This window comes from Bos taurus, chromosome 3, assembly GCF_002263795.3.
Source record: "Bos taurus isolate L1 Dominette 01449 registration number 42190680 breed Hereford chromosome 3, ARS-UCD2.0, whole genome shotgun sequence".
Lineage (NCBI taxonomy): Eukaryota > Metazoa > Chordata > Mammalia > Artiodactyla > Bovidae > Bos > Bos taurus.
This window is the reverse complement of record NC_037330.1, coordinates 9757569-9784045: the sequence shown is the minus strand read 5'-3', so window position 1 is coordinate 9784045 and position 26477 is coordinate 9757569. Positions and strand designations below refer to the sequence as shown.

Sequence of the window (26477 nt, the reverse complement as noted above, 5' to 3'; positions counted from 1 at the left end):
CCATCAAGACAGAGCTGGAACGCAGCTGGAACAGGGTGGGCACGGGGCGGTGTGGAGTTTCCCTGACTTAACTGTAACACCTGTCAACTGAACAAAGACGAAGGCTTGTCCTTTTCCTGGGTGTGCTCTCCACCCGGGCATCTGGTGTCTCTTTTGCACATAGGTCCATATAGGCAGAACATAACCTGTTATCTGGCCTCCTCACCAGTGGTTTTTCCACATCACATCCCACAATCCACAGCCAGATGGGAGGGGGATGAGGATTGGGACAGCACTTTTCCAGCTCCTCGGCTCAGCCCCAGATTACATTTTCAGTCGCGATCGATCCCACTCCTTATTTCTCTCTTGGATCCCCCTCCGGACTGCCCTAACTTCTTCTAGGGCTGTCATCCCTGTTCCTGGACCTTCTGACCCCCATACCCAACTTCTTTTCCCCTCGCAGATCCTCATTTTCCCCGCCCAGAACCCCAACACAATTGAAAACACGTGAGGTCCCCATCCGAGGTTCTCCACACCCGGGACCTCACCATCTCAGCCGCACGCCCCAACTCGGCGCCTCCACCGCGTCTGCAGCCCACAGCACCACTTCCGCTCAGGGTGTTGACGCGTTACCATAGTAACCAAGAACGCGCGCTCCTGGGTCCAGGCCCCGCCCCCGGCCCGGCCCGGCCCCGCCTCTCTGTTCCAGTTTGGCGGAGGGGCGAGCGCAGTGGCTTCAGGAATCCGAGCCTCTGCCTGTGTCCATTCCCGCCGGCGCTGAAGCAGGGAACCCTCTCTCTGAAAGAATGACCCTCTCTGGAGCGCCCCGCTCTTCTTCACTTTGCTTTGATTGAACTCTTAGGTCAAGATCCAAATTGTCAAGGGCCTAGCATGGGTCCGGGTCTAACTGCTGCCAGCCCCTCCAGGAGCCAAGCCAAGGTTCACGATTTTCCCCCTACTCCCCATTTAGGTTACCATGGTTACCGTTGCCCCAGTGTGAGGAGCCAAGCCAAACCCTGGTTAGAATTTAGTCTGCAGAGAAGCAAGCAGGATCCCCCGAAACAACTTTCAAAACAGCAGTCTGGTTTGACCAAAGAAAGGACTTCCAGCAGTGAGGATATGTATGTAGTTTAAGGAGCAGTTCCTTAAAATGTTGACTTCACACCTCCAGCTCAGAATTACCTGGGAGAGTTTATTCAAAATAAAATGTAGATTCTACCAGACTATCTGAAATCGAAATCTATGGACCTGGCTCTAGGGAACGCACCTTTTAACGCTTCCCAGTTTGTATGTACTATTCTGGAAAGCTTTTTGGGAGTTTTACGATTTTCGCAGTTTGGTTTGGCACCTCTGCCTCCCAATCTGCCTGCAATGCAGGAGACCCCTGTTCGTTTCCTGGGTCGGGAAGATTACCTGGAGATGGAAACAGCAACCCACTCCAGTATTCTTGCCTAGAGAATCCCATGGACAGAGGAGTCTGACAGGCTACAGTGCATAGGGTCGCAAGAGTCGGACAGGATTTAGAGACTAAACTCTACCCCCTCCCAACCTGCAGGGAGAAAACTGAACTGGTCCCCCCAGCCATACCTGCTCCAAGCCTCAAAAAAACCTTTCCACCCGACCAAGTACTGATAAACTGAACTCCTGGACCAAAAAGAAGCGGTAACTGCAGTCCTATGAGCCACTTCCCCACCCCTAGACATCTCTCCACAGTCCACCTTTCTGGAGTTTGCTCCACCCTGACTTTTGTGTTGCAGAGCCAGTCACTGCCTCCTGTGACACACTCGGGGCTGAAGGATTGGCCGTGGAGTTAGGGCTGCAGAGGGCTGTTTACAAGCTTCAGGGGAGTGGGGGAAGGGAAACCAGGTCACCCCCAGCTGTTTTAAAAGGACTCAACTCTGGCAAGCTTCACATTCCCTCCCCAGATTTCCCAGCCTTAGCTCCTTTGGGATCCTTCGGACAAATTGAGGGAGTGGGGTAGGCTGAAAGTGTTGGAGGTGAGATCAGAGGGAGGGGGAGACAAGAGTAGCTATCCTTCCAGGGACAGTCCTCCCAGCTCGAGGGGTGGGGGGGGGGGAAGGGTTTGGGCTTTCCTACTACAGGCACCCTTCCTTCCCCAGCCTCTTCCCTGGAGCCCAGAGAGGAAGGAAGATGAAGTAAGCAGTCCCCTGAGGGCTGGATACTTCCTCTGCATTTTCCACCCAGTTCTCACAGCCCCATCTGTGTGGAGGGAATTATTATCCCCATCACCAAAGAGGAGACTAAGGCCAAGAGAGTTAACTGTCCGAACTCAAAAGTTCTCAACCCAGGCTGCCTCACTGAGGAAAAGGTGTGAGGTTGACTCAGGAAAAAGGGGGACGAAGGAATGCAGGGTAAAGGAATTGCATCCCAGGCTTTTGTCCCTGGTGGCTCAGACGGCAAAGAATCTACCTGAAATGCAGGAGATGCTGGTTGGATCCCTGGGTCGGGAAGATCCCCTGGAGGAGAAATGGCAACCCACTCCAGTATTCTTGCCTGGAGAATCCCATGGACAGAGGAGCCTGGTGGGCTACAGTCCATGGGGTCACAAAGAGTCGGACACGACTGAAGCGACTTAGCATGAACGCAGCTTCAAAAGAAGGTTGAGGGAATTCCCTGGTATTCCAGTGATTAGGACTCGGAGTTTCCACCAAAGGGGCATGGGTTCGATTACTGGCCTGGGAACTAAGATCCTGCATGCCACACAGCCCAGTCAAAAAAAATTGCTTGAAATATGGACAGAGGATCTGAATCAATGTTTTTCCAGAGAAAACATACAACAGCCAACAGGTACATGGAAAGGTGCTCAATATGATATTGCAAGTCAAAACCACAATGAGACATCACCTCACACATGTTAGAATGCCTATTATCAAAGAGACAAGAGCTAGTAAAGCAATTATCCTTCAATAAAAAATAATTAAGAAAAAAGACAAGAGACAATAAGTTTTGCTGGGGATGTAGAGAAAAGGGAATCCTTGTTCACTGTTGGTGGGAATGGAAATTGGTACAGCCTCTTTGGAAAACAGTATAGAGGTTCCTCAAATAATTAAAAATGGAACTATCATATGATCCAACAATTCCACTTATGAGTATTTATCCAAAGGAAATGAAAACACTGCTTAAAAGGATATATGAACCCCATGTTCACCACAGCAATAGCCAAGACACGGAAACAACCTAAATATCCATCAATGTATAAAGAAAATATTGGGTGTGTATATATACAATGGAATATTATTCAACTGTTTTTTTTTAAAAAGACTGAAATCTTGCTATTTGCAACACCATGGGTCATCCTTGAGGGCATCATGCTAAGTGAAATAAGTCAAATAGAGAAAAACAAATACAATATGGTATCACTTATATGTGGAATCTAAAAAATAGAGAACTCATAGGTACAGAGAACAGACTGGTGACTGCCAGAGGCAGAACAGGGGGTAAAAAAATACAAGCTTCCAGTTATAAGTCCTGGGACTTCATTGGCTGTTCAGTGGTCAAGACTCCACGTTTGCACTGCAGGGGGCATGGATTCCATCCCTGATTGGGGAACTAAGATCCCATTCACCATGCAGCATGGCCAAAAAACAATAAAAGTCCTGGAGATATAAGGTACAGCATGGTGTATATCGTTAGTAATAGTGTATATTTGAAAGTTGCAGATCTTAAAAGTTCTCATCCTAGGAAAAAAATTATAACTATACGTGGTGATGAATTATTGTGGTGATAATCTCACGATAAATGCAAATACGGAATCACTGTAGTGTACTCCTGAAACTAATACAATGTTATATGTTAATTATATCTCAATAAAAGAAATTAATGGATTTATGAGACAAAAGTAATAAAAATGAACCATGAAATCAGTAAAAATTATTTTGAAACCAAGAAGCAAATTGAAACAAAAATTTTCAGATTATCAAAAAAGGTAATCCGATAAATGTTAGTCGCTCAGTTGTCCAACTCTTTGTGACCCTACGGACTGTGTAGCCCACCAGGCTCCTCTGTCCATGGGATTCTCCAGGCAAGAATACTGGAGTGGGTAGCCATTCTCTTCTCCAGGGAATCTTTCCAACCGAGGAATCAAACCTGGGTCTCCTCCATTGCAGGCAGATTCTTCACCTTCTGAGTCACCTGGGAAGCCCCAATTCAATAAGAAGAATAGAAAAAATTTTGAACAGAATAAACAAGTGCCTGGATTGTTTAATAATCCAATTAACCAGAGGGGAAAATCACATGAATATATTGGTGAAATGTTAAATTTCTTGTTGGTTTGACATAAAAGATTGACACTGATGGTGACTGCATAAAATTCACATTAGTACACTAAAATGAGGTATGACAGTCTGGTCAGTGAGTGCCATCAACTCAAAGAATATTTAAGATGATGTACTGAACCATCCCCTCAAATCCTACAACTCATATAAGAAATTTCACAGATTTCTCAAATTTGACAGCAATCAAAAAACTGATACAACAAGAAACTGAAATGAATGAAACATTCCAATCTGTCAATAATAAAAGGGCTGATCAAAATCATGCCAGAGGAAAAACTGGTAGTTCTTGGCTGAGCTACCAGGGAAGCCCATTCTCTTTAAAAAGTAATATTAATATTATAAAGCCATTGACATGTGGAGAGACAAAAAATAAGCAGCCAAAAAAAGGTAAAGGCTTTTTTCACTTGTTTCAGGCAGCGAATTTGTTGACTTAAGTGTACCACGTGAGAATTGTGAGTTAAGTTTTACTGGGGGCAAAGTGAGGACTGCAGCCCAGGAGACAGCACCTCAGAGAGCTCCCAGAGACTGCTCCAAAGAGGAAAGGGGGAAGGTCATATGTACGTGATCTTGGTAAAGGAGGCAGACAGGCAATCAAGCCCGTTTATTTTTTTATTTTATTTTTTAACTTGACAATATTGTATTGGTTTTGCCATATATCAACATGAATCCACCACAGGTATACACGTTTATTTTTTAGAGAGGTTCTGAGAGTCTCCTGAAGCTTCTGCTCATCACAAGAAACAGTCGTCACTAAGAAGGATTGTAGTGTTTTTCTAGATAGGAGGAGATGGAAGAATTGGACTCAAGACCAATTTAGTCTACAGAGCTGTCCTGCCAGTTTTCCAGGAGCACAGAGGGCCTCATTTCTGTTCTCCGCCCTGAACTCCTTCAGGGGGGTGTTGAGGGTCAGTAGCTGCAGCGGCACGTGATTCAGTCCTTGCAGAGGTGGATGGTGGGCACCCTTGGCAAGAGTCAATTTGTGGTTGAGAAATTCATACAGATCTTATGTTATTATTATGTATCTTATTCTTATGTATTCTTAACCTTATGTATCTTATTCTTCCAGATGTCATGATGCTTACAGTATTTGCCAGATTTTTTTTTAATGGATAATTTGTTGTGACTTACTATTCTAATTACGTGTTTGCTGCTGCTGCTAAGTCACTTCAGTCGTGTCCGACTCTGTGTGACTCCATAGACGGCAGCCCACCGGGCTCCCCCGACCCTGGGATTCTCCAGGCAAGAACACTGGAGTGGGTTGCCATTTCCTTCTCCAATGCATGAAAGTGAAAAGTGAAACTCGTAGCGACCCCATGGACTGCAGCCTACCAGGCTCCTCCGTCCATGAGATTTGCCAGGCAAGATTGCTGGAGTGGGCTGCCATCACCTTCTCTGAATTAAGTGTTTACTCCTCTAATTAATTTTGTATCATTTTTCTTAGCAGGGACTTCCCAGACTCCAGGCCTCACAAAACCCAGCAGTTCCGCCCCTGATAAGTAGGAGGCAACCTTTCCCTTCTCAGCAAAACTTGGCTCAAATGCCCAACCATGTCCGATGGGACTTGGGCAGGGGCCCTTGCTCTCACCTCCCAGCCTCAGCTGCTCTGCCAGCTCCTCCCTCAATGCCCTCTTCCACCTTCTCCCCTGTGCCCTTCCTTTTCTTCCTCTCTTCTCTACTTGTTGTGCATCTTTGGGATTTCCCTCCTTCTACTCCGACCCCCAAGCTCTCTATTCACTCTCCTCCTCTGCTCTGCCCCCTCCAGCATTCTCACGCCCAGCAAGCTGAGGGGTGAGAACAATGGGGGACAGCTGGCTGCAGTCGCCTAAGGAGGAGGGCAGGTCCGGATTCTCTGCTCAACCCTAGCCCCACCTCTGGCTGCCTGACCCTTCCTACCAAGTCGCCACTCCCAGTGAAGTCTCAGAGTAAACCCTGGATTGTTGGCCAGGAGCCCAGAGCTGAGAGATTTGCTGGGTGCCTCAGGGCTGGGAGCAAAGCCCAAGGCCTGGGCTGACTCCCATAGCTCCTCCCCACCCCACAGGGCCTTGGGGTGCTGAGTTAGGCAGGCCCCATCCGGCTGGTCTCCTGAAATGCTCCCCATGTTGGCTGAGGCAAGAGGGATAAGAATTTTGACTCTGTGATGAATCAGCACATTTAAATGGGAGGAGCCTGGGAGACAGGACCCAGGGGAGCCATTTGGTTAAAATGAAAAGTCTGGCCTCTCAGTGGACCATGTCTCCTGCCTAAGAACATGAGAAAGGAGACTCTGATTCTTTCTCTGTCTCTTTGAAATGCATTTAGGAACCTGTACTTCTGAACACAGGGATCAGAGTTGCAGACCCTAGACATGGGATAGTGGGGAGCAGGGCCACACATGTCCAATGGGCAAAAAAGATGGGGCTTCTGCATTCCTGTAGAAGCTTTTGTGTTCAGTGGATGGAGTTGTGGGTTAGTGGGGGTCTGCTACACTCCTGTTCTCTCTGAAATCCTTCGCTATATGCACACATTCTGGCATTTCTCCAGGACCCCACTTCCCTCCTCTGGGCCTGCCTCCTATGGCAGCTTCTTCTCCATTCTTAGGGGTAACACCTGCCTGTGAAGGGAATTCTAGGAAGCCCACTCAGGTCTTGCTAAAGCAAAACTGTTTCCTAGGCTGTTGAGAGCCCACAGTTCTATCTAGGGCAGCCTGGAGGGAGCTCTCCCCATGACCCGTGCTCCTGAGGCAGCACAGTGAAGAAGGATAGGACTGACTAAGTTTTGGGAGCCAGACCAACAGAGTTTGACCCCCAGCACAGCCGCTTATAACTGAGAGGCCTTAGGTGACCTGCCCAACCACCGGAGTCTTGTTCCCTCATCTTTGAGATGGATAATAGCCCAGAAGAGAGGGGCTGTGAAGGGCAAACCAGGTTTAAACCTCAGTTTGCATACTGCCTGGTGGCTTTCTTCCCTTTCCCTTCCCACAAAGCAGGGGGATACTGGGGGAGGAGGGAATGCCTTTTGTCTTCAGTGTCGTATAAACATGACCAGGAATCAGACTGTAAATCCTCTAAGTTGCAAGGAAGCCTGAGAGATTGTTTCACAACCCCCTTCCTGGAATATTTGAACTCTCAAACTGCCCCAAGTCTTTCTAAAACAAAGTATGGCTTAAAACACAAATAAATACTTAAATGCATGAATTATTTTCCACCAGGAATTTACTGCCTTCCTGCTTTCTTCAAAACTCTTTTTCTCTTTCCCATTCTTAAAAACTGTAGAGCCTTCCTGCTACAGCCTGAGAGACCAGGCAAGGGACAGGGATAGGAGAGAGAGTTTGACAAGAAGAAATCTGGGGCCAAGGAGAAAGACTGTGAGCACCAAGGCAAGAGTGGGGTGCAGTGAAACTGGGGTCAGAAGATGGTTAGGGTGAGAATGGAAGTGAGAACTGCCGGGTGATGCCTGTAGCTGGTTGGAGTCCCTGGGTCTAGAAGAGGGGAGGGAAAGATGAGAGCATACAGGCCAGTAGGGCAATATCACCCTCTGATATTGGTGCCCTCCCCACTATGGGCGGAACAGTGCCAGAGAGAGCCTCATGCTGGTCATACCTCCCGATTCCCTTAACCTCCCTACCTGGCCTCCTTCCCCCTGGGCAGATAACTCTGAGGCCAAGAAGAAAGTCATCAATAAATCTGCAGCCTTCCCAACTTCAAAAGTCTCATCTCCACCTTCCTGCCTGCCCCACGTTCTTGGGTCAGCATTGCCCTGGTGCCCTGGACACGCCTCCACATGCCTGGCACCGGCTTCTCCTCCTACGTGACCGGCACAGGCCTGGACTGGGTGGCGGACGCTGAGATAAGGCCAAGGGGGGAAAACCGCCAAAGCCAGGAAGTTACACAGCCTGGTTCCCCTGGCAACCCAGCCACAGTCGCCAAACAGTACAGGGTTGGGGGGTGGAGACAACTCCAGTTCAAGGCACAGCCAGAGCTGGCTCAGACCTCAATTTTCTTGTTGGAGAAACTTCTCTGTCTGAATCTCCTAGGACAGTGCCGCTGCCTAAGAATTACAGGGGGAGCCAGTTTAAAATGTAAATTCAGAGCACCACCCCCATAATCTTCACCGCAGATTCCTGGCCTAACAGGACTAACTAGAATTTGCATTTCCAACCAGTTAGAGGGTGGCATGCTTGGGGAAGATCCTGGATGGGGCCTGAGGCATTCCAACCATCCTGTGTGTCTGCTGGACTCTCCAGTCAGTCCCATCCCCAGGGATGCTTGACATGGGTATTTTCAACACCTGGTGAATGACCAGGAGTCCAAAGACCTGAATTCTAGTATATGCAGAACCAATTCAAAACCATGAACTTGGGATGAGCTCCCTTTGGGTCGGGTACTACTGTTTTGAGAACCAGGAGCCATCTAAAGACACGTGAGATGTGCTTTCTATTCTCAAAATCCCTGGGACCCTGGACCATCACTTACAGTCTCTAGGTTTCAGTTTCTCTCTTCTCCCCAAAAGGTATAAAAATATTCAAGCTTTCCCAAGTGGTGACAAGGCTTCCTGTCCCTGGAACTCATAGATATGGAAGTGCCTTGAAAGCACAACTCTCAGATATTGTCCTGGTGATTGTGGTAGCTTTTCTTGCTGGAGGGAAATGCTAGGCTGTCAGTGGGCTCCCAAAAAAATCAAGGAGCCTCGGGGACAGAAACCCCAAGTTACAGGATCAGGGGCTGGGCCTTGAGGCCTCTCCATTAGTTCCTTTTTATAGCTGCCAGTTCTGCCAGTTCTTCACTTGCCTTTGAGAGGTGGCTGCTGGAGAGTTGAACTTTCTGCGCTCTTCCTAAGCCTGACCTCTCCCTTCCTCACTGTGGCCCCAGCCTCCACCCACAGAAAAACCACAGTTTGTGCTGGCTGCAAGTGGAATCCCTCCCCAGTGTCAGCCACCAAGCCAGGGAGCACGATCATGGGGTGAGCAGTTAACTTGGACTCCTTCTGCCACAAGTGTAAGTCCCAGTTCAGCCACCTGCTGGGTTCTGCGAGTTACTTTTATCCTCAGGTTCCCCATCTGTAAAATGGGAGAGAATAATATTCCATGTGTGTTCGTCGCTCAGTTGTGTCCGACTCTTTATGACCCCATGGACTTTAGCCCGCCAGGCTCTTCTGTTCATGGAATTCTCCAAGCAAGAAAACTGGAGTGGGTAGCCCTTCCCTTTACCAGGCGATCTTCCCAACACAGGGATGGAATCCAGGTCTCCTGCATTGCAGGCAGATTCTTTACCATCTGAGCCACCAGGGAAGCCCATAATATTTCGTGACCCAGACCCAGACACCATTAGCTTAGTGGCTGAAGCCAGAAGCCTGTCTTTCTGGCTCCCTCTCCCCGCTTCACTCTGCACAGAATACTAAACAATTTTGAAATCCAGTCTCTTCTTTCCATCTTCACTGGCCTTCCTTCCCCAGCTGCTCTCACTTCCGTCTGGACTGCTGTAGTAACCTCCTGGAGTCGATCTGCCTCACTCACTAGATAATTCCAGATAATCCTCTACCCTTCCTAGGTCATTCTCTACCCTGTAGCCTAAGGAATTTGGCTAAATTAAAATCCAACTCTCATCTCTTCATCCTCCTGCTTAAAATCCTTCAGTGTCTCCCCCTTGCCTTTAATGAAAGGTCCAAAATTATTCATTGACATTGAAGCCCCTCTGATATTGTGCATTTCTCAGCACCCACCCCTCCCACCTCTAAACATGCCCATTCTACTGTCTGGCCCTGCACATTCCCATCTCCAGCTCATGCCCATGCTGCAGCCTGGCTGAGAACACCACCCTCCCTATCACTACTGGCCTCTCCCTTATGCTTCTAATTATCCTTAAATCCTCAGTTCACACCTCACCTTCCAGAAATCTTCACTGATGTCCCTCCCCGTGAGGCTGTGCTAAGTCTCCTCCTCTGGCTTCTCACCTAGACTCCCCTTAGCCCACCACAAATCCCATTATATTACAACCAGCTCTCTGCTCTTCTCGATTCTCCCAGGAGGGCACAGACTACACTTGCCTTGTTGACTGCTGTATCCTCCACCACCCAATAGATGCCTTGCCCTGAATAGGTACTCAATAAATATTTTTTTGAAATAGTGAAAGGACAAATATAATATACAGGTTAAATCCTCAGCGCAGTAAATAACAGAAAAATGGGGGTGAATTAGAATCATCATCACAACTGTGATGGTTCAGCCCCACACCGAGCTCTCATGGAAACAGAGCTCCAAACTCAGCCCTGCCAACAGTGGGGTGAAATGGTGTGACAGCCCCAGGGCCTGCGGCAACATGAGTGTGAGCCCCTCCACCAGCGACGTTGATCTGTGCCAGTGCAATCCCTGGTTCTCACCCTGACTCGGACCTCTTTGCCCACCCCCATTCCAGGCAGGAAAAGAACAGCACCTTCACCCTCCACTGAGACTCAACTTCTCACCACAGAGCTAGTGACTACTCCTTTTTCTGGAGGAGCAACTCCCACCCACAATCCCAACCAGCAACCTCACTCCTCCGGACACATCAGGGAGAAGATCCCTGAGACACACAGCCTCAGCTCACCACGGTATCACCACCAGCCTCCACTCCAGAAATGATCCACGACTGTGGGAGGCTGGCCAGTGATCCTCCCAGAGAGCCCTGCTGGCATTTCTCCAAAGGCACTTATCGCTGGCTTTCTGAATTACCTTGGCTCGTCTCCGTGTTTTATCTCCCCTACAGGATTATGCACTTTGTGAGCCAAGAGATCATGTGTTAATAATCTTCATATCTCCTATGCCTGGCATAGGGTAGAACCCCAATCACTGTTGAAGGAATGAATACATGAATGAAAAAATGGGTTATATATGAGCGTTTCCAGACAGAATTGCCCATTTTCCACGTTAAGAAGATGAGATTTGTGGAGAAGGAAATGGCAACCCACTCCAGTATTCTTGCCTTGAAAAGTCCGTGGACAGAGGAGCCTGGCAGGCTGCAGTCCATGGGGTTACATGACTGAGCATGCGTGCAGAGGGTGAAGGGAGATGGGTTGGTAGCAACAAACTGGTAGAACTAAAAAAAAAAAAAAAAGAAGATGAGATTTGTACTATTATTGAAGGCATTCCTCTTGACCCTTAAGAGAATCCAGAGGCTAAAACACCTGAGTCAAGAGGATCATTTTTCCTTGTTTAAACTAAATTTCTCTATGTGGAACTTCAGTGCATTTGCTTTTAATCTACCTCCCCAGCCACTGGGACTAAAACTCATTTCTTTGCAAGGAGCCGATTACTAATTTACCTTTAGCCTTCTCTTCAACAAATTTAATCCCAGGCCCTTTACTGCTCCCTCCCTGGGGCCCTACTGTCCAGCCCTTTCCCTGTTTCACCGATCCTTGGGCCTTTTGCCAGGCTCTCAGAGACCTCCCTGGGCTGCACAGGTAAGAATGGACCTACTGTTGTCCGCGGAGCCACGCACAAGGGCTCAGATGCTTACACTCTGCCTACATACACTTCTCCGCACCTCCAGTCCCTAGTCCTTGGTAAACACATGCTCACAGGCAGCCTCCACACATGGTCACCCCGTGAGCCCTTGTGCTGTGAATTCTCACACCTGGATGCACATTCAGCACACAGGAACAGACCGTGCAGAACTAAGTTATTTCCACACAGGTCAGCCTCACTGTGAATCTCTCTTCCTCCTGCTTCTCCATCTCCTGCTCCTCCTTCCCCTGCTCCCTGCCTCCCTGCTCCAGCTCTCCTTCCCATCAGCCGCCACAGGCCAAGCCTACTTTCCCCTTACCTACACAGTGATTTTCCACTTCAAGGCTGAACACAAGGAGTAAATGAACCAAAGTTGACTCTTACCTCTTCCCCCTGCCCTCCTCCCACTTTTCTCCTGCAAGGCCTCAGTGCACCTTCCATTTGCCCAGAGCACACAAACCACTCTCCATCCCCTTCCTAACCACCACTCCTCTGGCTGTAGGAGGACTGACTCCTCAGGTTTTCACCTTTTGGAAATGAACAATGAGGAAGCATCAGAAACTGACAGACAGGCTGGTTCCATTTCAGATCCAATCACAGGCTGGGTTGGTTGCTGGGATGCTGGGCTGGCTGGGCACCATGCCATGGGATTCGGGAGTGTGAGGGCCTTGTGATATTCACTCATTCATTCATTTATTCATTCAACAAATATTTATCCAGCACCTACAACATGCCAGGCACTACACTGTATCAACAAAATCAACACAAACCTGCTCTTAAAGACTATGCATTCTGTGGGTGGAGCCAGAAAATAAATAAGTAAAATTTATTGGATATCAGGTGGTGATAGGAGAAAGCAGGGAAGGATGATGGGGTGCAGGTTGAGGGTGGAGTGTGTATAGTTTTAAATAGGGTGGCCAGGGAAGGCAGTACTTGGAAGGTGACATTTGAGCAAAGACTTGAAGGAGAGAAGGAACTGCGGTAACTCCTGGGAGGGGAGATTATTCGTGGCAGAACAGACCCGCAGGCACAGCGTGTTGGGGAACACCAGTGTGGAGAGCCATGGGAAATGAACTGCTAGGAGATGGCAGGGAAGGGGGGTGCCATTCAGAGTTCTTCCTTCCAATCCCAGGGCTGGGACCCATTCTGGCCTCCAGGGCCTGATGACGAAGCAGGAAATATGAGGGGCCAGATTAGGGATGAAACTATGACCTCAAATAGAACAAAATGCTGGAATGAAGCCATCAGAAAACCAAACAAAATGCTGAGTTGTCAGTGGAGGTCAGTTCCAGAAGGAAGGAGCTGAACCTGGAGTGAGATGGATTAAGGGGAGACATGGAGGGGCCTCACCCAGCTTGTTGGTGGGCAGTGGTTGCAGCCAGGAGGGAGGCTGGGCACCTCTCAAAATTCAGTCCCAGCTGGAGCAGCAAGGTTCAGTGAGCTCTCAGCCAGGATGATCTGGATTCAAAACTCTACTTGTTGTTCAGTCCCTAAGTTGTGTCTGACTATTTTGCGACCCCATGAACTATAGCCTGCCAGCTCCTCTGTCCGTGGCATTTTCCAGGCATAAATACTGGGGTGGGTTGCATTCCCTTCTCCAGAACCTAGGGATCGAAACTGTGTCTCTTGAATCTCCTGCATTGGCAGATGGATTCTTTACTACTGAACCACCAGGGAAGCCCTCAAAACCCTAGTCCCTCCACTAACTCCTTATGTGGTCTTGGGCAAGTTTCCTGTCCTGAGATCCAGTGTGTTCATCTGGGAACAAAATGAAGGAATACAGTAATATCCACTTTATGGACTATCATGGGAATCTGCTGGGAGAACACAGTGGTTCTCAGTCTTGGCTCTGTGGTGTGCTGGTCCCAGAAAGTCCTGAGGCTGGTGGCCAATAATTTGTAGCTGCTGCTGCTGCTGCTGCTAAGTCGCTTCAGTCGTGTCTGACTCTGTGCAACCCCATAGACGGCAGCCCACCAGGCTCCCCCATCCCTAGGATTCTCCAGGCAAGAACGCTGGAGTGGGTTGCCATTTCCTTCTCCAAATTTGTAGCTATTAATAGTTAAATCAGAGAAGAGTACAAACGGTTTTTCAGTTTAAACATCAGTGAATTCAATGTTGTCTCTGCAATGACATCACTCTTCCTTACTGGCATTCCACAAAGCCTTCCTGAATGGGAGATAACTGGGAGATAATGGGCTTGAGTGAGAGCTAACTCCCTGGGAATTCGCACAGAGGCGGCAGCCTATCTTATCTGTGCCACAACCCAAGGGAGTGCAGCAGGCAAGCAAATACTGTCTCACCCATGGCTGGGGCTTGGATAAGGCAGAGAGTCCCTGAGCTAATGGCTAATGCACAGCAGTGGCCTGGGGCCTGGCACACAGTAGGTGCTTCTTGGCAGAGGGAGCCGCAGTGGGGTGGGAGGAAGGAGAATGGAAGGTCTCTGGTTATCTACCCACTGCACATTCTGTCACCCCCAGGCACAATGCTGCGGCTTTCTCCCGCCTCAGGAAACAAAGATAAATGGTAGTAAAAGTGGGGAGAGGGACAATGGAGGCCAGGCTGGCTGGTAGGGGTGGGAGCTGAAGTGCGGAGGGCCGGCCCAGGGCCTCGGGGGAGATGCCAGATCTGATGGGAAGGCCATGGGGTTGGAAACTACAGGTGGAACATTCTTGCCCAGGTCAGGGGTAGGAGTCAGGACAACCCAACCCCAAAATTTGACAATTGTGGTCCAAGGCCACCCATCCAGAAGATGCTGCTAAGCTCTCGAGAACATGCAGCTCCCAAGTGTCTGATCAACAAGGCTTCCTCCCTCCAGTCATCACCAACTCCTTCCAGCTCACTCATGCCCCTGTTCACCAGACCCCCACCACTGCAACCCCACCCCCCAAGCTGGTCTGGCCAGCTCCAACAGAAGCCACCTGGCATCAAGCCTGTGGGAGACGCCTCCAACCCAGACACTTGTCAGGACTCAGGACTCGGGGGACAGCCAGCCCCACCTTCCTGCAGTGACTGACAGCCGTTCTGGTTGTGGGAAGGGCCCAGCTAGGTGAGGGCCCCCCTCCTTCTGGACGCTACCCACATATCCTGTCATCATGACTCTTAACCTGAAGGCAGCAGGGAAGGCCTGTCCCTTCTCAACCCCTCACCTAAACAAGTGAGAAAAAGAATGGGAAGGAAGTCAAAGATGGGGGGACACTTGTGACCTTCCATCTCAAAACCCTCTTCCCTGGAGCCAGTGCCCATACATCCCCCACATCCCTCCCTTCCCCACAGTGGGTTCCCCCCAGACACAGCCAGAATCCATCCAAAAAAAAAAAAGACAGAGATTCTTTATTTAAATCAGCAAACTCAGATTCTTCAAGCCCCAGCCCATGGTGAGCAGCCTACCCTCCCAGGCCCCCTCACCCCCACCCCTTAGCCACAGAAAGGATGGAAAATGAGAAGCCTGGGGGCCTCTGCCAGGGCAGGCTGCCTCCAAAGTGTGGTGAGTGCAGTCCAGCTGGGGCTGGGGTGGCGGCGGCCACAGGCCCCTCCCTATAAATTAAGTCCCTGCAGCCACAGCTGTGGGCAAGGCATACTTGTGGGGGGAGAAGGCCGTCAGGCAGCATCCTTGATGCCCAGCTAAGGAATGGATTAGGGCACAGGGCTCAGAGGGAAGAGGCCAGAGGAAAAAGAAGAGGTATGGTGCGGAGAGGGGGTAAGGTCCCCCCCAGTCTTGGTCCCAGGGGAAAAGAGGCCAGTTGGTCCAGTTTTGTGGGTTTGGAGAAGGGAATGTATTAGTAAGCACAAGGGGGAGGCCACCGTCGGGCACCCCCGGAAGAGACAGGCCAGGCCCCAACCCTGGCAGAAGGGAGTGCGAGAGCTCCCAGGGGCTCTCAGGGAATGTCAATGCTAAAAAAAAAAAAAAAAAACATATATATTAACCATTCACGGAGGGCAGGGGCAGGGCTGCACAGCAGATCAGAGGATCTGGCGCGGCATCCCGTAGCCGGTCATGCCTGCCTGAGAAGCCCCGCGGTTGGTCCCCATCTGTAAGCCAATCACATTCTTGCCCTCCTGCAGTTGGTTGTCCGAGAAGTACCGAGGGTTCTCCTTGGATTTCCTGGGTGGAAAGTGAATGCTGGTTAGGAGGAGGGTGGAGGCTGCCCCGGTAAATGTCCTCCCAGGGCAGAGTACAGGCTTCTCTGGCCTAAGTGCTGGTGCCGGCTCTGCCCCAGAGAGCACTGAGCTCACCACCCCTCATCTCGCAAAAGGGACTGTCCCTTGCCATCCCAGGAAAGGCGTGAGGATAGAGATAAGGGATGCGGAAGTGCTTTGTAGAAGGCGTTTCCCAGGGACAGGAGTAAGCACGATCACCACGCTGGCCCAGAGCCTGGGCTGCCCAACATACTCACTTGGGAAACCAGTTAGGATCCCCAGAGAAGAGCCCATCATCCCGGGCTACCGCCAGCCCGCCCAGATTCATCAGTGTCCGCTGCACACAGGCCATGTTCTTTCCTGGGAAGAAGGAGGGGTTGTAGTAGCCTCCGCGGGGCTAGGGTCCTGAATGGCAGGCTTCCACCTCTATCACTAAGTCAGCAGGCCCAGTCCCCAAATTCCTTTACTCTTGATCTCCCTGTTCTCCATTCCAACCTCCAACATGGTCAACTGCTCTACCAAAACACAAACAAATGAGCACGCACACACATACACACTCCACTCTGTCCTCAGGCTGCCAGAAACCTGCCCCTTCTCCCTGGAGGAGATGGCTCAGGCCAACCTCTGGTCTTCTGGACAACAGTGCCCTGACCCTGGCCTTGGCCCACCTTCCCAGAGGTCCACAGTCTGGAAGATGTCAGTGGTGTTGATGCCATAGCGCTCGGCTGCTTGCAGGAACTGGGAGATCTGCTCCATCTGCTTGAAGGCCATGGTGGAGGCCTGGATCTTCTTCACCGGGGCCTGCCCCTCGGGGTACAGCCCATTAATGAGCTCACACAGCACCTGGGGGAGGACAGCAGAGGTGAGGCCATGCCCACACAGATCACAGGGCACCACCCTCAGCTCCAGAGAACGACACAGGTACCTCTCCTACCTGAGGACAGTTCTGACTCCACCTGGAGAAAGCCTCGGGCTCCTTCCTGCCCAGCCCCTGCCTCTGAGCCCAGAAAGTGAGCCATGCTATTCAAGGATCACTGACTAGAGCACACCTCCCCCAGCTCTTCCCCTGGCGCTCCTCCTCCTTCCTGTTACCTAAGGCTTCCACTTCCCTTGGTGGGAGGGAGGAAAAACAGGAGGGCCTCTGCTCGATGGAGATCCCTGGGCTCAGGAAAGCTAGGGACAGGGTTGCACTCCTCTCTTCGGCTGAGACCATGCTCGCTTCCCCGGTACCTCTGGTCGGAGGCGCCCTGCGCTCACCGTGCCATCCTTGAGCCAGTTCTGGAAGTTCTCGCGCCCAGGCTGGGGCCGGCCCACATCCTTGCGGCACTGGGTGGTGATCCACTGGATCAGGATTTGCTCCAGGTCCGCATCGTACTGTTTCTCAATCTTCTGCTGTACCTCCCGGCTCAGGCCGTAGGCAGGTCCCCTGTTGGCCATTCCGGAGGCTGGCGGCAGTGGCTGTGGGGGACTGGGGAGAGGACACAGCCAGGCCCGCGGTCAGCACTCTACAGCCTGTGGAGTGGGGCACTGCCCATGGGGACACATACCGAATCCCTCGGGTGGGCCCCAGAGGGGAGAACAGCTGCCAAATGAGAGCATCTCCCCTTGGCCCCTGCGGGTTCTCCCACCCTTATGACAGGAGCCTGTCTACTACATTGAGGCTTCCCATTAGATTTCATTTGAATGGTTCCACTCCTATAATGAAGTATAAAACCCACTGGAATAGAACATAGGGTAAATGAGGTCAGGATTGGCGGTTCAGCTCCTGATTAGGGGTGGTCAGCTTTAGCAAAGGCAAACTGGTCATCCTAACCCCAGCTGTGCCTTTTCCAGTCTGGGAAGGAGAATGATTTAGAAAGAATATGCAGTGGCTTGGGAACCCATGCCAGGTAGCCACTGGGTTTTTACGGAGCTTCCCAGGTGGCACTAATGGTATAGAATACACCTGCCAATGCAGGAGATGCAAGAGATGTGGGTTTGATCTCTGCGTTGGGAAGATCCCCTGGAGTAGGAAATGGCAACCCACTCCAGTATTCTTGCCTGGAAAAGCCCATGGACAGAGGAGCCTGGCAGGCTACAGCCCAGGGGGTCGCAAAAAGTCAGACACGACTGAGCAACTAACACTTTCACTGAGCACCCACTATTTGCGCTGGGGCTTGCAGAAGAGACAGAAATCCTTGATTCTAAAGTTGCACATAATGCCATCAGAGAGACAAAGACAGCACATGCGAAAGTACAAGAGTTGTACAGGATGAATATTAAACTACACAGATCATGTTGTTGTTATTTAGTTGCTAAGCCAACTCAACTCTTTTCAAACAACATGGACTGTAGCCCGCCAGGTTCCTCTGTCCATGGGATTCCCCAGGGAAGAATATCAGAGTGAGTTGCCATGTCCTCCTCCAGCGGATCTTCCCGACCTAAGGATCGAACCCACACCTCCTGCCTTGCAGGCGGATTCTTTACTGCTGAGCCAGCAGGGAAGCCCATTTGCCGCAGGAATTAAGGGAGGAATATGCACAGAAGCCGCCTGGAGGGCTTCCTGGAGAGGTAGGTCTAGGTAGGCCCTTAACAGATTTCACTAGGCAATGGGACTTTCCATGAGAAATCACGTATTACTTAATTCTACTTTCCTTTCTAAAAGGAGTGGGAGGCAGAATGGCTCCTGCAAAGGTGCCTATGTCCTACTTCCCAGAACCTGCAAATGTTACCTTATATTGCATAAGGGATTTTGCGTGTGTGACTGAATTAAGGATCTTGAGATAGGGAAAGTACCCTGGGTCATCCAGCGGGGCCCAATGTACTCACAACAAGGGTCATTATAAGTGAAAGAGGAAGGCAGTTGAGTCAAAGTGGGAGAATGAGAGGGAAGTCAATGATTGAGTTTCACAGGGCCGTGGACCAAGCAATGCAAGTGGCCTCAAGAAGCTAGGATGGAGAAGGCAATGGCAACCCACTCCAGTACTCTTGCCTGGAAAATCCCATGGGCAGAGGAGCATGGTAGGCTGCAGTCCACGGGGTCGCACAGAGTCGGACACAACTGAAGCAACTTAGCAGCAGCAGTAGCAAGAAGCTAGGAAATGCAAGGCGTGGAATCTCCCCTAGGCACCCCCAGAAAGAATGCAGCCCTGCCGACACCTTGATTTTAGCCAGAGAGACCTAGCACCGCAAGATATTAAATGTATGTTGCTTTAAGTCACAAAATTTGTGATAATTTGTTATAGCAGGAATAAGGCCTAATTCAGGAGCCTTGGGTGATATTAGTTTGAGGACCTCAGTCAGGAAGAACGGGGAGGGGGGTGGCTTCCTGACCGCTGGCCTGAGTTGACAGGACCACACCTCGCAGTGGGCAGTCTGTCCCCACCCGCCGTCTCGCTGCCTAAGTCCCCACACTCAGAGCCCTGTCCTGGAACGCCACACATCAAGGGGGAGCCAGGACCAGAGATGGGATGGGACTCCATTTCCTGCCTCCGTCTCCTCCCCATGGGCTCTTCTTTCTGCTCTGAAATAGAGCTGCCTGATTGCACATAAAAGAGGATGCCCCAGACCAGGCACCTAAGTTGGAGGGGAGGGAAGGGAGACACTCCCCCTCCCCAATCTGGCCCCAGGCCAGGTCAGGCTTCAGGGACGACGTCAGGCACACAGCAGGATGAGTCTTCCTACCGCCTCCTCCCTGACCCTTGGGGCAGGTCACAGGGACAGCAGCTGCCTCAACCCCCCTCATACCTCAGTCCCTGCCGGCGCTGGAGTCAGGCAGCCCCTCCCCACACTCCAAAAGGGCTGCTCTTTCTGACTCCAGCTTATGGGGCTGCACATTTCCTGCAGAGATCCTCCCCATAAATCAGCTATTTTTAAACCTCATTAAGAGCAACCCACCCCCACTTCACCCAGCCTGAAAGCCGGGCCAGACAAATGTCAGTCTGGACCTTGACCCACACACCAGCCCCACACACACTTAGCCGGGGGCGGGCAGGCCGGTTGGGCAGGCCAGTTGAGCGGCTGAGGTCTGCGGAGAGAGCAGACAAGATTCCCTGCCCCCAGCCCAGCCCCAACGGCTCAGCCACCACTCAGTCTCTGTGAGCCTGTGACCCTGCCGCATAGGCTTGGGAGGCTTGGGAGGAAGGAGAGGGGGCCAGAGGCTGCTGCCACCAAGAAGTCACCTTGTCCCAGCCCCTTGTCTAGACCTCACTTCTGGGAGCAGCTTCACTGCAGTCACCTGGGCCTCAGGGCTGTGTCTCCATGGAGCCAACTGGCCTGAGGCCCAGGGATCACTACAGCCAGAAAAGGACAGGAGAATGATTAACCCGGACACCAGGGTTACGAAGGGAGAGCAGGGCCGAAGCCTGACCCCTCCAGTGTTGCCTATGGAGGGCCCCCCAGGCCCACCTCTGGGATGGATGTTGAGAGCCCTCCTAAACTCTGGAGTCTGGACACAGCTGGCAAGGTCACAGGCTCCAGCTGCAATGTCTCAGCTCCACTCGGGGCCACTGCCCTAGACCCTGCGGTGCCAGAGCCATGAGGCAGAGCTCTGGCAGGAGGGAGAGCCATGAGGCAGCCTGCCCACAGCTGTTCTCCCCACCCCCACGAGCAGACAACCTCTGTGAAGCCGTGGCTGCTGGGGCTGCAGTGGCGAACCCGGGGCTCGCCCCTAAAGGAGGGAAGGTAGCCACTTGCCTACTGGAGTGGGGAGAAGCTGTGTGGGAAATGCTCAGAGCTGGGGGTCCAAATGGAAGACAGCTGCACAGCTTGGGGATGGGCTGGCAGTGAGTAAGGTGAACTCCAGAGGTACTCCAGACAGCAGTGGGAACAGCCCTCACCCCCACCCACGAGGTTACAACAGCTGGGAGAGGGGAGGGCTGCAAAAGGCACTCCAGCCCTCAGCCGCACCCAGACCCTGGCTGGACCAGGGACGCTTACCTCACCCCACCGAGCCGAGGAGCTGATGCCAAAGAAAAGGCGGACATGGGGGTGGGGTGGGAGGATTCCAGGGCTCCGGGCAGGGGCGTTGAATTGTGAAGACAAAGGGACTCTCCATTCATTGTGCAGAGAGGACACAGGGGAACTTCCCAACCCAGAGGTGCCATTTAGACTATCCTGAAAAAGCAAAGTGGGAACCCTTGCCTCCAAAGTGAAGTGCCACAGGGAGCAGGGGCGGTGGGAGACCTACGACTGAGGGGCCACCCTGGGGCAGCCCCCTTGCTATCGAGTCAGGGAGCAGCAGAGAAAGCTGAAGCTGCACAAACAGGAAGCCACAAAGCTTGCATGGGAGGAGGGGTATGGGGGGGGCCGTTGCCATGGCTTCTGTGTACCAAACACAGGAATGGGGCAGGGTGGGGGCACCAGGCAGAAACAGCCACTCTGTGCAGAAGTGGTCAGGAGACGCCAAGCGGGATCAGAGGCACGGCAGGGGGAGCAGAAGTGGGATCCTTGGAAAGGGGTCGCTTCACAGGTACAGACAGGTGCAAGAGATTCCTCAAGGAAGCAGCTGTGGAGGGAATAGAAGCATGTGGAGAAGGAAGTTACAAGTGTTGGGGTAGACATGTAGATTCAAGGAAATAGTTCAGAAGAAATATCCTGGCAACAGAAAGTCCATTCGGAGCTAGAGAGCCCCATAGCTGAAAATCCTGGGGGGAGAAGGGATAGGGTAGGGTGGAGGGGGGAGGATTAGAGGCCAATCCCCAGAGGGGCTGGGGTGGGGCGTGGGGGAAGAATTGCACTTGGACAGACTTATTTGTTGATTCTGGAAGGGTAGGGGCCCACTGGCCTCACCCTACCTTGGCCTCCTCTGCAGTTTGAAGTCTTCCCTGTGGACTAGGAAGGAGAAATTGGAAGTGGGGTTACAGACCCGGAGCTGTCCCTCTGGTGCTCTGGAGTCAAAAAACTAGGAGAACCACGGGTCTCCTCCTACCCCGGATCCCCATATTAGTCCTCTACCCCATTTCACCTCTACCCTGCTTCTTTCTGCTCTCGGATACCAAGCTTCCCCAGAACATCACCTGAAGGGGCTCCAGCAGAGCGCGCGGGGCAGAGGGGTGGGGGAGGTCTGCGGCAGTCGATTTCCGGTCCTGCTGGTCCGCCCCCCAACAGTCGCCCCCAGTCGCCACGCCCTAGGCCGTTACTGGGATGAATCACCCCCCGCCCGCCGCTGGGGTGACGCAGCGGTCTGGGCAGCCCGCCTGCCCGCCCGCGGCCACCACCGACTTTCCCAGCAGCAGGGGGCAAGGGGTGGGGGCGTCGGCTCCCGTAGAGGCTGGAAGCCTGGAAAGCAGCCATCCTCCCCCAATACCGCCTCCTACAGGCAGGGCACCCCGAGGCGCTGTCTGGGCTGCAACCTCCCAGATGCTTGAGGTCGAGGGACCCTCCTGGAGAGGACTGGAACTTCAAGTCCCCGCCCAAACCCGAGAAGGCGAGGCCACTGCAGGACCCGAGCACGGCGGCCCCTCGCCCCAACTCGCGACAGCCAGTCCTCAGAAAAACGAGCTTCAGAAACGAAGAGGGCAGGCAGCACCCACACGTGCTCCTGGAACCAGGAAGTGAAGGGTCGCCTGGGAAGACCCGGCGGCGCGGAGCTGGCCAAGGGTGGGCGCCGGAACCCTGTACCCTGCATCACTCTGGGCCAGCCGTATAATCCGTGACCCCCTCCTTTTCTCGCCCCAGCGAGACCCGGGACTGGAGCCGACGGGCGGAGCGCAGTCCCAGAGTCTCCGATCCCGACGAACGCCCCGTCTATGCACTAGCAACACCGCCTGACCTCATCGCTCAACAATGCGGGGGTCAGAGCCTGGGGACGAACCTGACAGCCCAGGGCGGGGCAGGGCAGTCAACGGACCCTTGCCTGCCAGCCCTCGATCCGCAAGCCTACTGGAGCGAGCCGCAGGCTCGGGATTCTTGCTTTCTAGAGACCGCGCACATCCCACGCCCTCAAGGACCCTTCCCTCCAGCTTACGGTTCACGTGGGTCGGAGAGTTGCGCACTCGAGGCGGGGGCCGCAGCGCGAGTGGATCGCCCGGGCGGGGCCGGGGGTTTTCAGCCTGCTCCCGCCTCGGACGGGGCGGACCAGGGGCGGGGCAAGGGCCGAGAGGGTTTAAAGGCGCCGCAGTGCAGCTGCGGAGGGCAGTGCTTAAGAAAGAGGGGGGTGGTGACTAGACCCTGAGTTAAAAGACATGGAGGCAATGGCCTCAACCCTTGAGAACCTCCACCTCTACCCCAGAGCCCTTAAACATGTGCCCCAGTGGGAAACTATCTGCCTAGGTTAGCGCAAGACTCTGGGGGTTTTTATGTGGAAAGAATGCTTTTGGCTCAAATAGGGTGGTTAGGTAAACGGAGGCACAAGAAAACATTCCCCTAGACACAAGTGACTAGGGTGTGGCAGGACTGGAACTAGCAGGCCAGGACAGCTCCCGCATGTGGTCTTGCTCCCCACCTTCTTCAAGCCTGGGCAGAAACTAACAGTGAGGTCATTCCTCGCCCGGGGCCCAAGGGGCGTGATCAGCTTTGGGACCCAGGGTTCAGACTTGACTTCTTTCTCCTTCATTCCCTCCCCTATGACCTGGCACCTCTGCTTTATCCTGGAGGGATCAGAAGAGCCTTCAGTGGAGGAGACTAGCAGTTCTGTCTCTGAGGATGGAGGAGAGCATCCATTGGGGATTAAAAGAATGCCCCCACCTGTTTTCAGACTTCAGTTGAGCAGTCCCTCTGGGGTGGAGTCACTGCTTATACCCATCAGTGGAGTTCTTCATATATGACAGAAGCCCCCAGTGAAACTTGTTTTCAAGCACATCAACAACCTGTGCCTTCTCACGTTTCCATTCTCTCTTGCCCGGCCCTCCGTACCTCTATATTCCAGTGATTCCCTGGGATGCCAAGTGTTTTTACTCCTCCCTACCTTCACACAGGCTGTTCCCCCGCCTGGGATGCTCTCCCTCCCATGACTGACTTCTCACTGCCCTACCCATCACCAACTTGGTGGCTTTGGGGCAGATTACTAACGCACTGAACACCTCAGTCACCTAGTCTATAAAATAGAGCTAATAGTACTACCTACCGCAGAGTGGTAGAGAATTCAACGGTACATGTACAAAATTTAGAGCAGTGCCTGGCTATTGTTCTCACTTCCTGTGACATGCCTGTCCCAGCACAAGCTGTAAGCATTCACTGTTTGCAGACTCCTTCCTTCATGCTACCGTAATAACCAACAGACAGCTTTATCACAGAACTTATCACAGCACACTGTAACTATTTCTTTACTTTCCTGCTTCACTGACTAGAAAGAATTCCCCCAAGAGCAAAGATGTCTTGTGAACTTTGTACTTTTTCAGCACCTAGCTCAATGGCTGGTCTTCAGCAGCTGACCTCAGTAGGCACTTAATAAATGCTTTTGGAATGGATCTTGAATGTATCTCCATTCTTTCACAGAGTCCCCTCACTGTTTAGGGTTTAGGGATTTTTTTCCTACTTCCCTCTCAGATTCAAAGCAGATGACACACAGAAAGATTTTTCACTTTATTTACCTGTAAAAAAAAGCCTCATCCACACCACAAACACCACACACACACACACACACACACACACACACACACACACAGGCAGACCTAAGATCACCGTTGTAGTCCTCAGACTCGAGGGCCTCAGTCCGTACACCCCTCAGCAAGCCAACTGTCAGGGTCTCTGACTGAGCACCAAAGGGGCAGGGGCAGCATCCCCGGCTGGAGAAAGATCTTGCTGGGGGCTTCCCCTGCATGGTCTGTGCACCTTCACCCTGTCTCACGTTAGGGCATTCACAGCAGAGTGGCCTGCTCAGGGTGGAAGACGGGCTGTCGATAGGCTGGTAGCCGGGACCTAGCGGCATCTCGGCGCCGGCGGAAGGCCAGGAATTCCTCCCGAAGGGCAGCGCAGCGGGCCTCAGGGCCAGGAGCATGGGCAGCACTCAGGAGGCAGCCCTCCTCTGGAGTCTTCACACCTGCAAAAGGAAAGACAAAAGGAAGATGTCTTAAGGTCCCCTGGGTGAACTCTTGGGATTCAGCAGTACCATGAAGCTCTCTAGGGCCTGCCAGTGCAGAGGAGCCAAGGCAGTCAGAGGAGCGGGCCTGGCTGGCAACAGGCTGAGTCCTAAGGCTGGGGGTGTAGGACAGTGAGGCCAGGGGTGCCTGGCTTTCTGGAAGGCTCTCACACCTAGCTCTGGCTCAGCTTCAAGTCGGGATCGAGGGCCAGCCAAGCCCAAGTGCAGAGTCTCCAGCAACTCCATGTCCCCTGGGAATTCTGAGTCCCACTCATAGTTCTCATCCACAGATGTGTTCCTCCTGTGAAATGAGACAGATGTGTGGTGTGGGTGGAGGAATAGAGGGTAGCCAGAAAAGCCTGAACTGGTGACCCCAAGCTGAGGGTGGGCCATGGCTTTCCTCTGAAGATCCCTGGACCTCAGCAAAAGCTTCCAAAAGGAGACAAGCTCTCCTGGTCCCAAGGTGGGGATGGAGCAGGGAAGGCAGAGGATACAGGAGAGGGGTGGGGAGAATCTGTACAAGGCAGGGCAGGGCTGGGCTGGGCTGGGCTGGGCAGGTCAGGGCAGGGCAGGGCTGGGCAGGGACTGCCCTCACCTCTTGCTGACTGTCACCACATGCTCCCTCCGGGGCCACCTCTCAGGGCCACTGGCCCAGCTGCTGGTGTCTCCTGGAGCAGGGCTGAGGTAGCTGCCTCCTGCAGAGGGGGCTGTGGAGGGGGGCCTGAGGAAGGAGGCGCTGCCCCGCCCACTGCTCTGGCTTGTGAGGCTGCCGCGAGGGGCAGCAGGGAGAAGGCTTGGCAGCAGCCGTTCCCTCATTGTCCAGTCAACCAGTGCTGTGTACGGGGGCTCTGGTGCGGCCCCAACCCCGACCATGACCCCAGGAAGTGCTGCCCTGGGGGACTCAGAGCTGCAGTCCAGGGGCTGGAGGTTAGATGAGGTGGGGCAGGGCCGGGTATCCATGTAATCTGGGGGTGGAGCAGGCCCGGGTTCCTCCACAGGGAGCCAGTCCCCATCTACATTCATCTCCCTGAAGAAGGGCAGGCTCAGGTACTGGAGCAGGGGTCCTGGACCTGGCAGAGGACTGGGTGGGGCCGGTCGAGGGGGCCCCACAGGGCTGATGTCTGCAATGCAGAGGGGCTGGGGCATCCCACTGGGGCTGCTGCTGCTGCAATCATAGGACCTGGCCTGACGCCGAGCTGGGGTCCGAGGCTCGGACTGCTCAGGGCCTGACTTTTCTCGGGAGGTCCCCACCTGGGGTCCCATCACAAAGCGCCCATCTGGTCCCCGGCAAATGGGCTCCAGGGGTAAGGGCCCCCGGCTAGGTGGAGGATCCGGAGGGGGGCTGGGGGGTCCAGCGGGGTCCCCCCAGAGCAGACTCTGGCGCAGGCTGGGGACTGGGGAACCCTGGAGCTTCAGCTTCGCCACGCTGTCAGGACTGCCCGAGCCCGGAGCAGAGCTGGGGAAGGACAGGAGATCAGGGTCTGTGGTAGGGGGCCAGTCCCCCTCCCAGGAGCCAGCGTCAGGCCTTGAGAGGTTTGATGCAGAACAGAGCAGAGCTAGGGAGAGCAAGGGAGAGAAGGACCCACATGGTGGAGGGGTGGAGGGAAGGCAC

At 52.9% G+C, this 26477-nt stretch overlaps 3 protein-coding genes, 1 long non-coding RNA gene and 1 other non-coding gene across 11 annotated transcripts in view; 1 reads left to right on the top strand and 4 right to left on the bottom strand.

The window, feature by feature from the left end:
- CFAP45 (cilia and flagella associated protein 45) overlaps positions 1-15565 on the bottom strand; it is a 44276-nt gene extending 28711 nt beyond the window's left edge. Inside the window, exon 1 of one of the 3 annotated variants that reach the window (XM_015461478.3) lies at positions 528-15565. In XM_015461478.3, the coding sequence (XP_015316964.1) occupies positions 528-530 (3 nt within the window). In that variant the 5' untranslated portion in view covers positions 531-15565. The remainder of the gene's footprint in view (positions 1-527) is intronic. The other 2 variants (NM_001038219.2, XM_005203548.5) reach the window with 2 other exon arrangements.
- Positions 15040-22866, bottom strand: TAGLN2 (transgelin 2). 3 transcript variants are annotated; one of them, NM_001013599.1, is given in 5 exon segments: positions 15040-15832; positions 16125-16227; positions 16536-16710; positions 17125-17335; positions 22814-22848. In NM_001013599.1, coding segments are annotated over 4 exon segments (600 nt in total). In that variant the 5' UTR covers positions 17305-17335; positions 22814-22848; the 3' UTR covers positions 15040-15690.
- The window catches only part of LOC132344822 (uncharacterized), a 15288-nt gene continuing 7471 nt past the window's right edge, over positions 18661-26477 (top strand). The window contains exon 1 of the long non-coding RNA XR_009493833.1: positions 18661-21316. This is a non-coding gene — a long non-coding RNA (uncharacterized lncRNA). The remainder of the gene's footprint in view (positions 21317-26477) is intronic.
- On the bottom strand, positions 19857-19929 carry MIR1584 (microRNA mir-1584). The gene has a single exon (NR_030843.1). It is a non-coding gene; the product is annotated as a microRNA mir-1584 (primary transcript).
- Positions 24357-26477, bottom strand: part of IGSF9 (immunoglobulin superfamily member 9) — a 19518-nt gene continuing 17397 nt past the window's right edge. For all 3 annotated transcript variants that reach the window (XM_015461259.3, XM_059882171.1, NM_001205532.1), the window contains 3 exons: positions 25461-26321; positions 25039-25166; positions 24357-24826 (listed from right to left, as the gene is read on the bottom strand). In XM_015461259.3, the coding sequence (XP_015316745.1) occupies positions 24645-24826; positions 25039-25166; positions 25461-26321 (1171 nt within the window). In that variant the 3' untranslated portion in view covers positions 24357-24644. The remainder of the gene's footprint in view (positions 24827-25038; positions 25167-25460; positions 26322-26477) is intronic.

Coding starts and splice junctions, on each gene's coding strand:
- TAGLN2 (XM_024984923.2), bottom strand. CDS start 17,304: ATGGCCAACAGGGGACCTGCCTACGGCCTGAGCCGGGAGGTACAGCAG. Junction 16,711..17,124: donor ACTGGCTCAAGGATGGCACG/GTGAGCGCAGGG, acceptor GTCCTCCCCCAG/GTGCTGTGTGAGCTCATTAA. Junction 16,228..16,535: donor GACTGTGGACCTCTGGGAAG/GTGGGCCAAGGC, acceptor CCTTCTTCCCAG/GAAAGAACATGGCCTGTGTG.